Source organism: Telopea speciosissima, chromosome 5 (genome assembly GCF_018873765.1).
Source record: "Telopea speciosissima isolate NSW1024214 ecotype Mountain lineage chromosome 5, Tspe_v1, whole genome shotgun sequence".
In the NCBI taxonomy this organism is placed as follows: Eukaryota; Viridiplantae; Streptophyta; class Magnoliopsida; order Proteales; family Proteaceae; genus Telopea; species Telopea speciosissima.
Genome location: NC_057920.1, coordinates 11,627,360 through 11,640,963, shown reverse-complemented (window position 1 = coordinate 11,640,963; position 13,604 = coordinate 11,627,360). Strand labels below are relative to the sequence as shown.

Below are 13,604 nucleotides of genomic sequence, written 5' to 3'. Positions count from 1 at the left end.
ATATTTGCCACGTGGGATTGAATTTTTTGACACGTAGATCCCAAGTCCTGACCTTATTTGTCATGTGTCAACCCAATCAAAGTTGGCCACGTGGTAAACACAAATTAGTGAAAAAACCATAACCGTTAAGAGGGTTGGTACGACTAGGATTTTGGTGTTCGTCTCCGTTGCGGATTTGGGCTTCTCTTCTGTTTTCTTCTGGCAATCTCAAAATTTCTGTTATATATATATGCTTTTGGTTTACACAGCCCTATTGAAATTCTCCACCGTCTGTGAACTGCTCCTCTCTGTTTCAGAGCCGTAGCCGAAGATCTGAGTTTCTTCCAATTCATTTCAGGTAAGCCTTCCTCTCTCTCTCTCTCTCTCTCTCTCTCTCTCTCTCATAGTGGGTAGGATAAAAAATTAAACGAGAATAGGTAAGGGAATATGAGAATGTCGAGTTCTGGAAGAAATAAAGTAATGGGTATTCTACTCGACTTGGAGCTTAGGATTTTTAGAACCATAGTTAAGGAACTGTAAACCAGATTAGAGAAGATTAAATATCTGATCAAAGACAGATCGGATTTGAGGCCAAATTCTGGTCGAAGGTTTGTTTCAGACAGGTGGTTGTTCCCACAAAGTTGGATCATAATGTGATGAACTAGTATTCTCGGCTATGAGGAAATCCTGATGGTACTAGTTCAGGAAACTAGAATAGCAGAATTCGATGGCAGGATTTTATGACAATAAACCAAAGTTAAGATAGGAAGTGTACTTGAAGTAGGTTACCAGAAAACAGATGTTAACTAGTGAACTGAAACCCTTAAACCAGAGTTAACAACAACAACTGAAAGCAGAACACGTTCTGAATCCCACAGAACCTTAAGCTGAAAGCAAATTTCATTCAACAAAAATCGTGGGGTGACTGTAAGCTTGTAAATGCTTATATAGACTAGTGTAAGGCTGACTCAGACTGGTCTTAGGAAAGCTAGAGAAAATAAGAGCCTTTCCTGGATAGAATGAAAAACAAACAAAACCAAAACAAAGTATAAAAGCTCCTCCCAATCATAGGCAGGATTCCTAAAAAAGGGTTGTTATGAGAAGCAGATTTTGTGTAGCTGAACTGGGATCCCCTCCCACTCCATTTGGATGATATGCTCTATTACAAGGCTTATGAAGCTTTTGTCAAAGGGATGTTATGCTCTTTTTGAGACACATTGATTCCATGCTCATTTCCATTTAGACCATATGTCTTTCACAACTATTTTTTTATGCCCTGCTTAGTAGAGGAAAATGAATAAATGATTAGAAACTTTAGTCATATGTCATGAATTTTTTACTTCAAGGAATCTGGTTTAGGTGCTATGTTATAGAATATAATATTCCTTTTTACAGACCCTGCCTCGCAAACAGAGATAGTCATCTAGGATTATAAACTTCTGTATTACTGATCCTCCTATGGTACTGCCGCAAAGTTTCCTAGCTCAAAACTAGGTCCAAGTAACTTGATACTCAAATCCTCTTTAATTCTTTTTAACCAAAGAGAAACGTACTGATGGGGAAAGACTAGTGACTTCTTGATGAAATTAAGAAGTGAAGGATTCTCCTGACTTGTGTGTCACATGCATGGAATATGGTCTTAGGGACCAATAGCTTGATCATTCTGGCAGTACTCATCAATTTCACATCAGAATATGATGCATTCCTGTATTTAGTGATTTATTCTGGTGATATGATTCAGCTTAGTTCAAATTTTTATTTCTCCTTTCAGTGGAAGATGTATGTAATCTTTTGCAGATGTTAATATCTAGCAACATTCTTACCCCGCATCTGAAGGAAAAAACATTGTATGCAAAACAAGTGAAGCAACAACACGCCACTAAACATAGTGTATCCCATAATTAACTCAAATCCACTTTAAATAAGCTCAGATATGGCTTTGGTTGGACACTACTTTCATTTAAAATTAAATATTTCAGCAAACTTTCTTTTTTGGAAATCCAAGAAACCAGAATGGAGCTTTTGTAAAGAAACTCTTCTAATACCCCAGGTTAGCAGAAGCTTCCAAATTGGAGCTACACTGCATTTGACTCACGAGATAATAAATATGAACAATATTTAGACATAAGGATCAGAACTAGCATATGGATTCTGAAGAAATGCCTCAAAATAAAGCCCAAAAAAAAAGATATCAGGTCAATACTCAATAGTCCTCAAAACATTTTGAATTTCTTTCTTTCAAAATGCCCAAATAAAAGCCATTATTAACATCTGCAGAAGATTACATACGTCTTCAACTGAAAGGAGAGATAAAAATCTCAACTAAGCTGGAATCATCTGGCTGTAACCTTGCAGCAACAGCTGTAGGTTATCATTGGGATTATGGTTTGGTTTGTCACTGTTATTAGATTGGTTAGAAAAAATCATTTCTGTGTTCCTCTTTTTGCTCCTTACAGAGTCTACTGTCAGAACCCGAATTTAATGCATTTTATGTACCTTCCGTTGCATTTCTTATATTGTGTGCCACCTTAATTTTTCTTCAATAGTAATTTATCAATAGAGATTATTTGTCTTCCAGGACAATCTTGTTTGATTTGTTTCCGTTGGAATATTTCTTGAGATAGTTGGGATATGGCTGAGTTGTTGTTGGAATATTTCTTGAGATCTTCTCTCTTTAGCTATGATTGGTTGATTTGAAAAATGGGTATTTGTTCAGCTTCTCTCTTTTGGATGGTTGATTTAATAGAACACTAGCTGCATAAGCTTGTGGTTTATCTTCCCAAAAATTTCACTGGCCTTATAGTAGGAATACAACTTTGGTCGGATTCTTATAACTATACAGTCGAGACCAAGAATTTGGTCCCCCCCCCCCCCCCAAAAAAAAAATTCATCTGTAATTGTAAGAATTGCTCAGGAATGGTTGCTTGATAAGGAGGCTGTACTTTAATGGGTTTTTCCTCTCCTATTTATTACCAGGTTCTTAATGCATGCTTGATGTAACCAAGTAACTGTATAACTGGTTTTGAAGTTGAAATTTTGCTTTCAAGTAATAATTCAAGAGTTTTTCTCTATATTTTTGTGGTACTGTTTGTCTTCAGTGCTTGTATCTCTTCTATGTATTCTGTGTTCCAATAACTTCCAGATAGGCTATCACAACTGGAGAGGCTTTAATTGTATTATCCACCCCTTCTGAGTGGACCATTAGCGGTGCTCTTACCATTGTAGTAATTACCTCCTTAGATACTTCATTCTCATAGTATAATAAAAATCTAACTGTCTATTATTATGCAATGAAATTTGCTTTTGGGTATTAGATTTGAGTACTTTTTACAAAATCCTGATTTAGGGTTTTGGTTTCTGTATCAAAGATTCAAAATATTATCTAAAAATGTGTATGCATCTCTTTGATTCCATTGTATGATTTGGGGACTCTGTTGTCATTGAATCTATGTTTAGGGTTTTGTTGTTTAAATTTCTATTTCTCCCCTTCCTAAGATTCATGCCTTTTCTCGGTTCAAGATCTCTAATGAAGGTTTCTTTTCATGTCTGCATCTATGTATAAGGATTATTTGTTTTTTTCTCTAATGTATTTTCCGTTTTTTTCCCCTTTCAGGTTGCTCAATCCTTATCTTTCATCAGGTTCTCGCTTTGCCCTGGTGTGGTCATGGTGGCTCTGAAAGACCTGCTTCCTCCTGCAAAGTGCTCGACTGCAACGTTTTATGACTACTCGAATGACCCTTGGTTCAAGCAACGCTTCAATACCAGGGAGGCCGAGCGTTCGGCTGCTGCTAAGGTCAATCCTTGCATCTCAAATTGGAAAAATCCAAAAGGGTATACCATCCCACTTGATAAGTGTCTGGCAGCGGATGGAAGAGGTCTACATGAGGTTCAAGTCAATGACAAATTTGCCCAGGTTTCGGAGTCATTGAATGTTGCAGAACAGAAGGCTAGAGAAGCTGTTGCAATGAGAGCAAAGGTCCAGAAAGAAATGTGGCAGAAAGACAAGGAAAGGAAGGAGCAAAAGCTGCGTGCATTGGCTCAGAAAGCTCGTTCTGAGACGACTGGTGGTGCAGCTCCTGCTGCTGTTCCCGTCCCTGCTGACAAGGGCATGATGGACAGTGAAATGAGGGGTGATGGTGAACGGGTGAAGGAGAGAGATAGGGAGCCCCCAAGGGAGACGAAGGAGGAGAGAGAGGAGCGGTTGCTACGAGAAAAGATACGTGAAGAACATCGTCGGGAGAGGGAGCGTGAAAGACGGTTGGAAGCAAAAGATGCTGCAATGGGGAAGAAGAGTAAGATTACTAGAGATAGAGATCGTGATATCAGTGAGAAGGTTGCACTTGGTATGGCTAGTACTGGAGCTGCACGTGGTGAGTTGATGTATGACCAGAGGCTCTTCAACCAGGAGAAAGGAATGGACTCTGGATTTGCTACGGATGATCAATACAACTTATATGATAAAGGCCTCTTTACTGCTCAATCTACACTCTCCAGCTTGTACAAACCCAAGAAGGATGCAGACGCTGATATGTATGGAGGTGCAGACGAGCAGCTGGAGAAGATTATGAAGACAGACCGTTTCAAGGCTGATAAAGGATTTACTGGTGCCCTTGAGATGGCAGGTCCAAGAACTGGGCCAGTTGATTTTGAGAAGGCTGCTGAGGAGTTCTTAATGGAGGTGAAGAAGGGTAAGAAGGCAATGGAAAAAGTTGGTAGTGGAGGGACCATGAGTGCAAGTGCTGGATCTTCGATGCGTGATGGCCATGATAAAGGGTCTGGCAGAACTCGAATTGGGTTCGAATGGGGACACTAGAAATGCCAATGTTTTAGTTTATTCTAGCATTTGTAATGTATAAATGAGTTCCTGGAAATCTTTTTGCCCATGTATCATGTGTTGTCTGCTCTGCCTTGATTGTGGAAAAGCATCTTTTGTTTATCAAGTAGAGGAAGAATAGTAAAGATTACTTTGCTGCTACAAGCAGCTTCTTTTTTTTTTTTTAATTTTAAATTTGGCATTATGCAATAGGTGTGACTCTGTGAGCTTGATAGAATTTCCTGAAACATTGACCACTGTGTTCAGAGTGTAATGTGGTAAAGATATGCCTACAACCATGTGCTTGCTGCTCCCTAGTTTCAGTTGGGATGAGCTTGGCCACTTAATTTGTATTGTTGCATGTATCAGGCAGCCATGATTTTTAATCTGGTTCATCTTGCTGCCTGTCTGTGCAATATGAGTCTAACTATTCTGGGGCTGATTTGAGTGGTGGTAATGTGGTATAGAACAGCTAAACCAGGATGAGATGATAAAATGGCTGACAGGTTCTTCAAGACAGAGGACTCTGTAGAATGGATCAGACAGTCTAATGCCTATGCCAAGAGTGGCATATGTAAGCTATATATCGAAAACATCTTCAGAGAAATGTGAAATGTACCATGTTAGACAATGTCATGGCTCTACCTTTGCTTCTTTTGAGATGGGTCTGAACTATGATCTATCTAAATTCCCATGGCTATCATCTATATCTTTGATTCCTTTAGCAATTTCACCATTTGTTGTGAATCAGTCCAGACCCTCTATTTGTATTGATCCTCTCTCTTGCTTTGTGACTTCTTCACTGATAGCTCACCTTTTGCTTCACTGGACTGCTAGTTTATTCATTAAAAAAATCCAGGGTTGCCATAATTGTGATTTTTAATTCACTGTTTTAGAGAATAATGTTGATGCAAATGGAATAGGAATCTTAAGAGGTTAATGGAATGGATCGAGGAACTACCTGGACTTGGAATAGATTTTGATTTGGAATCTGGTTGCAGTTATGTCTAAGATTTATATTCTGGAATATAGGTGGTTGGCTTTCTGAAAAAATTCTAATTAAAGTTAATTGTCTTCGAAAATCTGTATTCGATCTGCATTCATATCCATTTAGAAGAATCCGAATCCGTCCGAAAACTAATTGAATACGAATATGATAATCCCTCCCCCTATCTGACCGATTATTATCCGATTCGTTTAACAATCCAATAATAATAAAATGTTTGAAATATATCTTTGTCAAAAATAAAAATAAAAACGTAAGAAAATCAAAGATTCAGAGAGAGAGTGGAAGAAAGGATAGTTGTTGAATTCTCAAGTCTCAACCTTAATCATCAACAAAATCATAAAGATGTCAACAGATAGTCAAATATTCGTATTCGATCCACATTCATATCCATTTAGGAGAATTCATATTAAAAAAATCACTATCTAAAAACTATTTGAATCCGTCCGAAAATAATCGGATACAAATATGATAATGCCACTATCCGACTAAATTCAATCCTTTTACATCCTTAAAATTAACAGACGATATCATTGTTTAAGTATCCCATTGGCTACTTTTACAATAATTTCTCGAAACATTAGGTACCCTAAGTGTAATTTATTAAAAAAATATAGAAAGATGATTGATGTGAAAAACCTAACTATAGGATAGGTACTATGCGAAAATCATGTACCTTGTCATGTATCATATTTTTCTTTGAATTATCCAGAACAGAACAGTTAGTTGTGCCATGTAATGTGGCAAATAGACTAGTTATCTAATGTGTGCTTTTCATGGAAAAACAACCAATGGAAGTGAAGGAATGCTCTTCACATGCCCTATCATGTAAGTAAAGTGATTGAATGTATTAATTTGATCATGTATTGGGTTGTGTCCCTCCTTTTGTTTTTAAATATGACTCACTATTAAAACAATTTTAAAAGTATTTTAACAACTTGTGAAGTCATATTGGCTTAGAATTGGATACATGACTAGCTGATAATGCAACAATTTTGACCAATACGCGTTTTGACATACAGATATATACTATTACTAATATTCTCTGACACTCTCTTTCTCCTCTCTGACTTTATGAATGTCTTGTATACGAATCGTGAAGTATTTCTTTCACTATGTCCATTGATTTAGCGTGAAAGATAAATACATACAGGTGGCGTATAGACCCTATTACATCAAAATGGAGGATATGGATAAAGACACTTCCAAACTGGTGAGAGGGTTACAAACACTTGTCTTCACATCTCTCTCAGAGTACAGAAAATGAATTCGCTACAAAATCATTGCAATATTATATAACTAAAATTTATCGACATACCCATATAACCCTAAAAAATCAACTATTTGGGTCGAAAGTGAAAATACCCAATGCTATTCCGATTGGACTACTTCAAGCCCTATGACCTCTTAATGACCCTTCAAAATCAACCAACAAATCCATGTGCCTAGAATCCAAGACCTCATAACCCCAACAAGAGATTAGAAGATCTACAATTAGACAAGTTGATTAGTGCTGTTAAATTGGGTTGCAACTAAGGCACTAAGCTGCCACATGATATCTTAATTATAATCTACCATCCTATTATTGTATATAGGATTGAGGGTAGAGGCACCCGTCAATCTTTCAACGTGACAAGCTTCATTTAAAGACATGATAAAACAATCTTTACTATTTTATTTCTCATATTTTTGTTTGTGGTTTTGTGCACAACAAACCACCAAAAGTACTAAATTATATGCAAATACTGTTTAAATGGTCTCTAATCCCATCTCTTCTGTAGTTTAAAAATAATTAATTTTCTCAGGTTGGAACTTTGGCACGTCTATGTGTATAATAATCAACTTGATCCAATACCCTTTGACTTTTTCATTTCTTTTATTTTATTTTGTAAAAATTATATTTGATTGAATAGACCTTTAAGCTTCCAGTTTCGTGCTGGTGTTTGGTATTTTTACTTTCAACCCAAATAGTTGATTTGGTTAATTAATCTGACCCAGTTCCTGTTTACTGCTTCAGAATTGGTATTTTCAGTTTTAACTCAAATTGGGTTTCTAATAATCTGTGGATTCCATTCACCATTTTCATGATAGTTGTTGACATTGAAAAACCAAGATTTCTTATATAGAGGTTGTTAAGCAATCATTAGATTAAGAGGTTCTTGTATCAGAACCCATTTGATTATTATAAGGCCAAGTGGTCTGCATCTTCACCTGATTGAAACATGCATATGGTCCATCTCCATAGAAGTATATACTATAAATCATTGATAACAACCACCAAAATTTGAATATATATCTCAAAGAGAGAGAGAGAGAAAGAGAGGTGTCAATTGGTTCAGTTCAAGATACAAAATGTAGAAATCAAAACTAAACCAACCCAAGAATAACATATTTTCAAAATCGAACCAAACCGTATCAGTCGGTTCAATTTCAGTTTTTATCTGATTCTTTATTCAATTTAAAATCTATTTTAGATGCTTGGACCAAACTTTTTACATCTTCACTAATGAAAAAACATTTATTTGTTAGGATCATAATCCATTAAACTTTTTTCCAAACATTAAACAAAAATATATAATTTATCATACAATATGATTGAAATGTAAAAAAAAAAGAATATCATTTTATCAATTTTTTACTTAGTTAAAAAGTATGTAATTTGGTTTGATTCATCGGTTTTAGTCATGAAATTGGAATCAAACCAAACCGAAAAAAGATTCAAGCTTTTGAAATAAAAATCAAACCGATTTATGTTGGTTCAATTCAATTCGATTTTAAACAACCCATTTCAGTTTCTATTCTGAATTGACATCCTTACAGGGAGAGAGAGAGAGAGTGTGAGAGGTAACCAGAAAATGATATTATTATGTTGGTTCTCATTTTAAATCATTTTTGTTTATTATGTTATGTGAATTTAATTCCAATAAAGAAACATAAAGGTCTCTTTTCTGTTTCAAATTTGTCAATGCATGGGAGAGAGGAAGAGATATGTCTATATATATATAAGTCCAAACATTATATGATGTTATCCTGAATCTTGATAAGCTTCCATTGCTCTTCCATCCTTTGGTTTTAAAGCATAATAGCTTTCCAATAATGGTAATTAATCTATAAATCCCTTGGGAGGCATTCTCATTCTTTTCTTCCAAAACTTCCATTTCCATATCTATCTTTCTTAACAAACCCACTTCTTGTTTGATTATCAGGGTATTTGCAGAGATGTTAACACACAGTCTCCTCGACAAACAAGGGTGGGAGGAAGAAGAGCAGCTCTCTTCGTATATGGTGATTCATCTCTCTCTCTCTCTGTTTCTCTCTGGTTTTTTGAGTACTTAATTGAATTGGGTTTTTGAAATTTCATTAATTTTATGCAGCAATGGAAGGATTGGAGAACATGGCTTTTGTATCAAATGCAGTTAGCTTGGTGACTTATTTCTATGGATACATGAACTATAGTTTAACCAAATCAGCTACAACACTTACCAACTTCATGGGTACTTCATATATCTTGGCCTTGTTTGGAGGGTTGATCTCTGATACCTATTTGTCCAGATTCAAGACATGTTTGCTCTTTGCTTCCATTGAATTGGTGGTAAGTCACTCTCTCTCTCTCTCTCTCAAAGAGGGACACAGTAGTCGTCAAAGTGAACGTACAAATACGACTCACAATCGTTCAAATAGAATCCATTCCATATGGGTCCCACAAAGTGGAATACAAGACTGCACAAGATATGCTCAATTTCATATGCAAAACTTGGTTGCACAAGCAACGATTAGAATAAGAACTAAATGATTTATGTCTCCATGATGAGGGACATTACTTTAATTTTAATGGGGTAAAGCTAGAGTTTATGAAAAAAAAAAAACAGTAGTAGTTCTCTCTCTCTCTTAAAAGAAAATTCCACACTACTAGCATGCATGCCACTCTATAAAGACGTGGAATTGATTAAAAAACCTATATGATGCATCTTGCCTCCCTTTGATATGTGCCATGTAGAGTAATCCTTAGAATACATATTTCAGATCCCTTCCTCAAAATTTCATTTTGTTTTTTGGGTGTCCTCCAGCAACACATGGTAGACATAATATGCAAAAGTCTATAATTTTAGTATTTTTAAATCATTCTTGTCAATTCAAATTCTACAGTCATCAATGGTTGTTAGTGTTTGCCCCTTATTTACGAATGATCGATAATACCCTCATTGTTTCGTATACCCTATGGAACTAAATGCATGGTCTCTTTTGACTTTGAGTGTGGGGAAACTTGGTCCTATAGTTTTTTTTTTTTTTTTTGGTATTTAAATTTTGCTACGAGACTAGAGAGTTAATTTGTCAAATTTTAAAGAAGAAAAATGTTTCGAGTACATATGCGAACATATTTAAGATATGTATCATGATGTAGTGACTAGTGTAAGGACTTTGAGGGTACATGATAGTGATTCCCAATAACAGTTGGATTACACCAAGATTCAGCTTTAAGTTTGTATTCGTTTGCACTAATTATGGAAGAGTTGACTAGAGACATTCAGGATCAGATCCCTTGGGGTATGTTTTTTGCAGATGATATTATTTTGGTGGATGAAACAAATGTTGGAATAAATGCACAATTAGATTTATGGAGATCAACCTTAGAGTCAAAAGGTTTTAAGATAAGTAGTATAAAAATAGAATAGTTGATGTGTAACTTTAGTAATAATAGGATTGAGAGTGGGGTGGTGATCTTGATGATAGGGAGTTTACCACAAATTGATAACTTTTAGGTACGTAATGTCAATCATGAATAAAGAAGGAGAAATAGAGAATAATATTATAGAAAGAATTAGAATAGGGTGGATGAAATATAAGGGTGTGTTTGGAATGTTGTGTAATCGACGTATCCTTTTAAAATACATTATACAATCAGCAATGGCGTATGCGGCTGAATGTTGGGTAGTAGAGAAAAAAACATTTAAACAAACTTAATGTGACCAAAATAAAGATTTTGCGATGGATGAGTGGTAAAACTAGAAAAGATAAAATAAATAATGAACAAATTAAAGCAAACTTGGGTGTTACTTCTATTCATGTCAAGTTGCAAAAAACTCGTCTGAGATAGTTTGAACATATGCTACAAAGGCCTTCAAATGCTCTAGTACGGAGAAGTGTTTTATTAAAAATTGAAGGAGCTAGAAGAGTTAGGGGTAAACCTAAAATAACCATTGAAGAAGTGATGAGGAAGGACTTGTATAGCTTAGGATTGGAATCTTGTATGGCTTTGAATAGAACTAATTGGAGAAAATAGGATCCATGTAGCCGACCTCATTTAGCTGTGATCAAGGCTGAGTTGAGTTGAGAAATTGCTAGGAAATTGAAACGACCAGATTGACCAAAATTGATCATTTGGATTGAAATCGGACAAACCGATTTACAATTTTTTCTTGTTATATATGGAAAAGGAGACAGCATGAATAATAGACCGATAAGACCCGATAATGGACCGAAACCAACCAGACCAATAGCTATGGACCGGACACCTTATTGGTCCGGTTTCATTCGGTCTGATCCAATAAATGTACTAACCCTATTATGCATATATGCATCTGTGGATATGTTTGTTAACACCGATCATTCACAATTTTGTAGGGATATGCCATTCTAACAGTACAAGCACACTTCGATGTATTAAGACCTATCCCTTGTAAATCAATGGCAACAAGTGACATGAATCAATGCAAGGCTGCTGATAGTGACCAAGCTGCAATCCTTTTCTCTGGTTTGTATCTAATTGCATTGGGAACCAGTGGAGTTAAAGCAACACTACCATCACTTGGAGCAGATCAATTTGATGAGAAGAACCCCAAAGAGGCAACCTTTCTTTCTAGTTTCTTCAACTGGTTCTTGTTCAGTCTTACAGTTGGAGCTATGATTGGAGTAACTTTTGTTGTGTGGATTAGCCAAAACAGAGGCTGGGATTGGGGATTTGGTGTCTGTACTATGGCTGTTTTCTCTGCAATCATGTTTCTGTTCATGGGCAAGTCAATTTATCGAAATAATGTGCCTAGAGAAAGCTCCATTCTTAGAATTCTACAGGTATGTTTGATAATGTTTCTGATCAAAATCCTTCATAAGAACAGAATTCTCTAGTTGTTTGTTTGATTTGTGGTCTTAAGTTAATTGAATGCTCATAACCAGGTGTTTGTGGTGGCAATACGAAACCGAAAGCTTCCGGTACCTGATATGAAGGAGACATTACATGAGTTATATGATAAAGAAGCAGGGATTAATGACATTGAAATTCTTCAGAGAACTGATCAATTCAGGTATGAAATCTGAATAATGGTTGAAGCCATATAGGTTGATGTTGCCTTTTGATGGGCTCTGCTGATGCTTGGCCTGAATATGGAATATTAGAGATGTTGAGTGGGTCTTGGCCCAGCCTAGCGTTTGGGTGAGCCTAGGCCTGGAATTTTTGTAGTATTTATGGCCCACTTGAACTTGTTGGGACTTGGGTAGAACTCATCCTTAAAAGCTAGCCATTAAGGAGAGAGTGTCATATCCGATATAAGATTAACAGTTTCTCCTCCACGCAGGAGTAATCAAGATCTTTTCCAACTTTGGCTTTGCCACAACTTGGCTCCGATACCACTTGTTGGGTCGTGGGTATAAGTCATACTTAAAAGCTAGCCATTAAGGAGAGAGTGCCCACATTGGGCTGCTCATATCCAATATAGGATTAACAATTTCTCCTCCACATAGGAGCAATTGAGATCTTTTCCGACTTTGATTGTGACACAACCTAGCTTCAATACCACAAAACAATTTCCATTTCTCTTCTGGATTACCTTTATTTGATTTGTATCTACTGATATACTCTATAAACCTAATGTGATTGAAACTGTGTTTTACCCTCAATTAATTAAATTACATGAACTTCCACAGATTCTTGGATCGAGCAGCAAAAATGACTACCACCCACTTCTCATCCACATCAAATCTACCAAGATCATGGAGCTTGTGTACAGTGACACAAGTAGAAGAGGCCAAGATCCTACTACGCATGCTTCCCATCATACTCAGCACAGTCTTCATGAACACTTGCATGGCACAACTCCAGACATTCTCTATCCAACAGAGCATTACCATGGACACAAGCCTCCTTGGTTTCCAAGTCCCAGGGCCATCACTTCCTGTCATCCCCCTTGTCTTCATGTCCCTCCTTGTCCCAATGTATGATCGCATCTTTGTTCCTCTTGCCCGAAAGCTCACAGGAATTCCGACCGGAATCCGGCACCTCCAACGAATAGGAGTAGGGCTAGTGCTTTCAGCAATCTCCATGGGAGTTGCAGGGATTATCGAAACTCGCCGGAAATCGGTTGCAATGGAACACAACATGGTAGACTCAACAGACCCATTACCAATAAGTGTGTTTTGGCTGAGCTTCCAATATGCAATTTTTGGGGGAGCTGATCTGTTTACATTTGTGGGACTCTTGGAGTTCTTCTATGCAGAGAGCCCAGTAGGGATGAAATCTTTGAGTACAGCAATTTCATGGTGTTCTATTGCATTTGGGTACTTTTTGAGTTCATTGGTGGTGGGGTTTGTGAACAATGTGAGTGGTGGGTGGTTGGCCAACAATAACTTGAACAGAGACCATCTGAATTACTTCTATTGGGTTTTGTCAGGTTTGAGTGTGGTGAATTTTGGAGTTTATCTGGTTTGTGCATCTTGGTATAGATACAAGGAAGTGGAGGTGAAGCCATTAATGGACAGTAATGGTGATGGTAGTAGTGAAGTTAAACCTTGTAATTAATTAGACAAACTCAGGAA

At 36.7% G+C, this 13,604-nt stretch overlaps 2 protein-coding genes across 2 annotated transcripts; both read left to right on the top strand.

The window, feature by feature from the left end:
- Positions 1-3,643: 3,643 nt before the first annotated feature.
- On the top strand, positions 3,644-4,849 carry LOC122662778 (SNW/SKI-interacting protein A-like). The gene has a single exon (XM_043858494.1). It carries the CDS (start codon positions 3,644-3,646, stop codon positions 4,790-4,792), a length of 1,149 nt encoding a protein of 382 aa, XP_043714429.1. The 3' UTR covers positions 4,793-4,849.
- Positions 4,850-9,010: 4,161 nt separating this feature from the next.
- LOC122661257 (protein NRT1/ PTR FAMILY 4.5-like) lies at positions 9,011-13,604 on the top strand. The gene is made up of 5 exons (XM_043856602.1): positions 9,011-9,083; positions 9,173-9,390; positions 11,421-11,867; positions 11,970-12,097; positions 12,717-13,604. The coding sequence occupies exons 2-5, from the start codon at positions 9,175-9,177 to the stop codon at positions 13,585-13,587; spliced, it is 1,662 nt and encodes a 553-aa protein (XP_043712537.1). The 5' UTR covers positions 9,011-9,083; positions 9,173-9,174; the 3' UTR covers positions 13,588-13,604.

What these genes read in the sequence shown, in the direction of transcription:
- LOC122662778 (XM_043858494.1), top strand. Translation starts at nt 3,644, where the DNA reads ATGGTGGCTCTGAAAGACCTGCTTCCTCCTGCAAAGTGCTCGACTGCA.
- LOC122661257 (XM_043856602.1), top strand. Translation starts at nt 9,175, where the DNA reads ATGGAAGGATTGGAGAACATGGCTTTTGTATCAAATGCAGTTAGCTTG. An exon ending in TTGCTTCCATTGAATTGGTG is followed by an intron (nt 9,391 to 11,420) that starts GTAAGTCACTCT and finishes ACAATTTTGTAG; the next exon opens with GGATATGCCATTCTAACAGT. An exon ending in CAGAGAACTGATCAATTCAG is followed by an intron (nt 12,098 to 12,716) that starts GTATGAAATCTG and finishes GAACTTCCACAG; the next exon opens with ATTCTTGGATCGAGCAGCAA.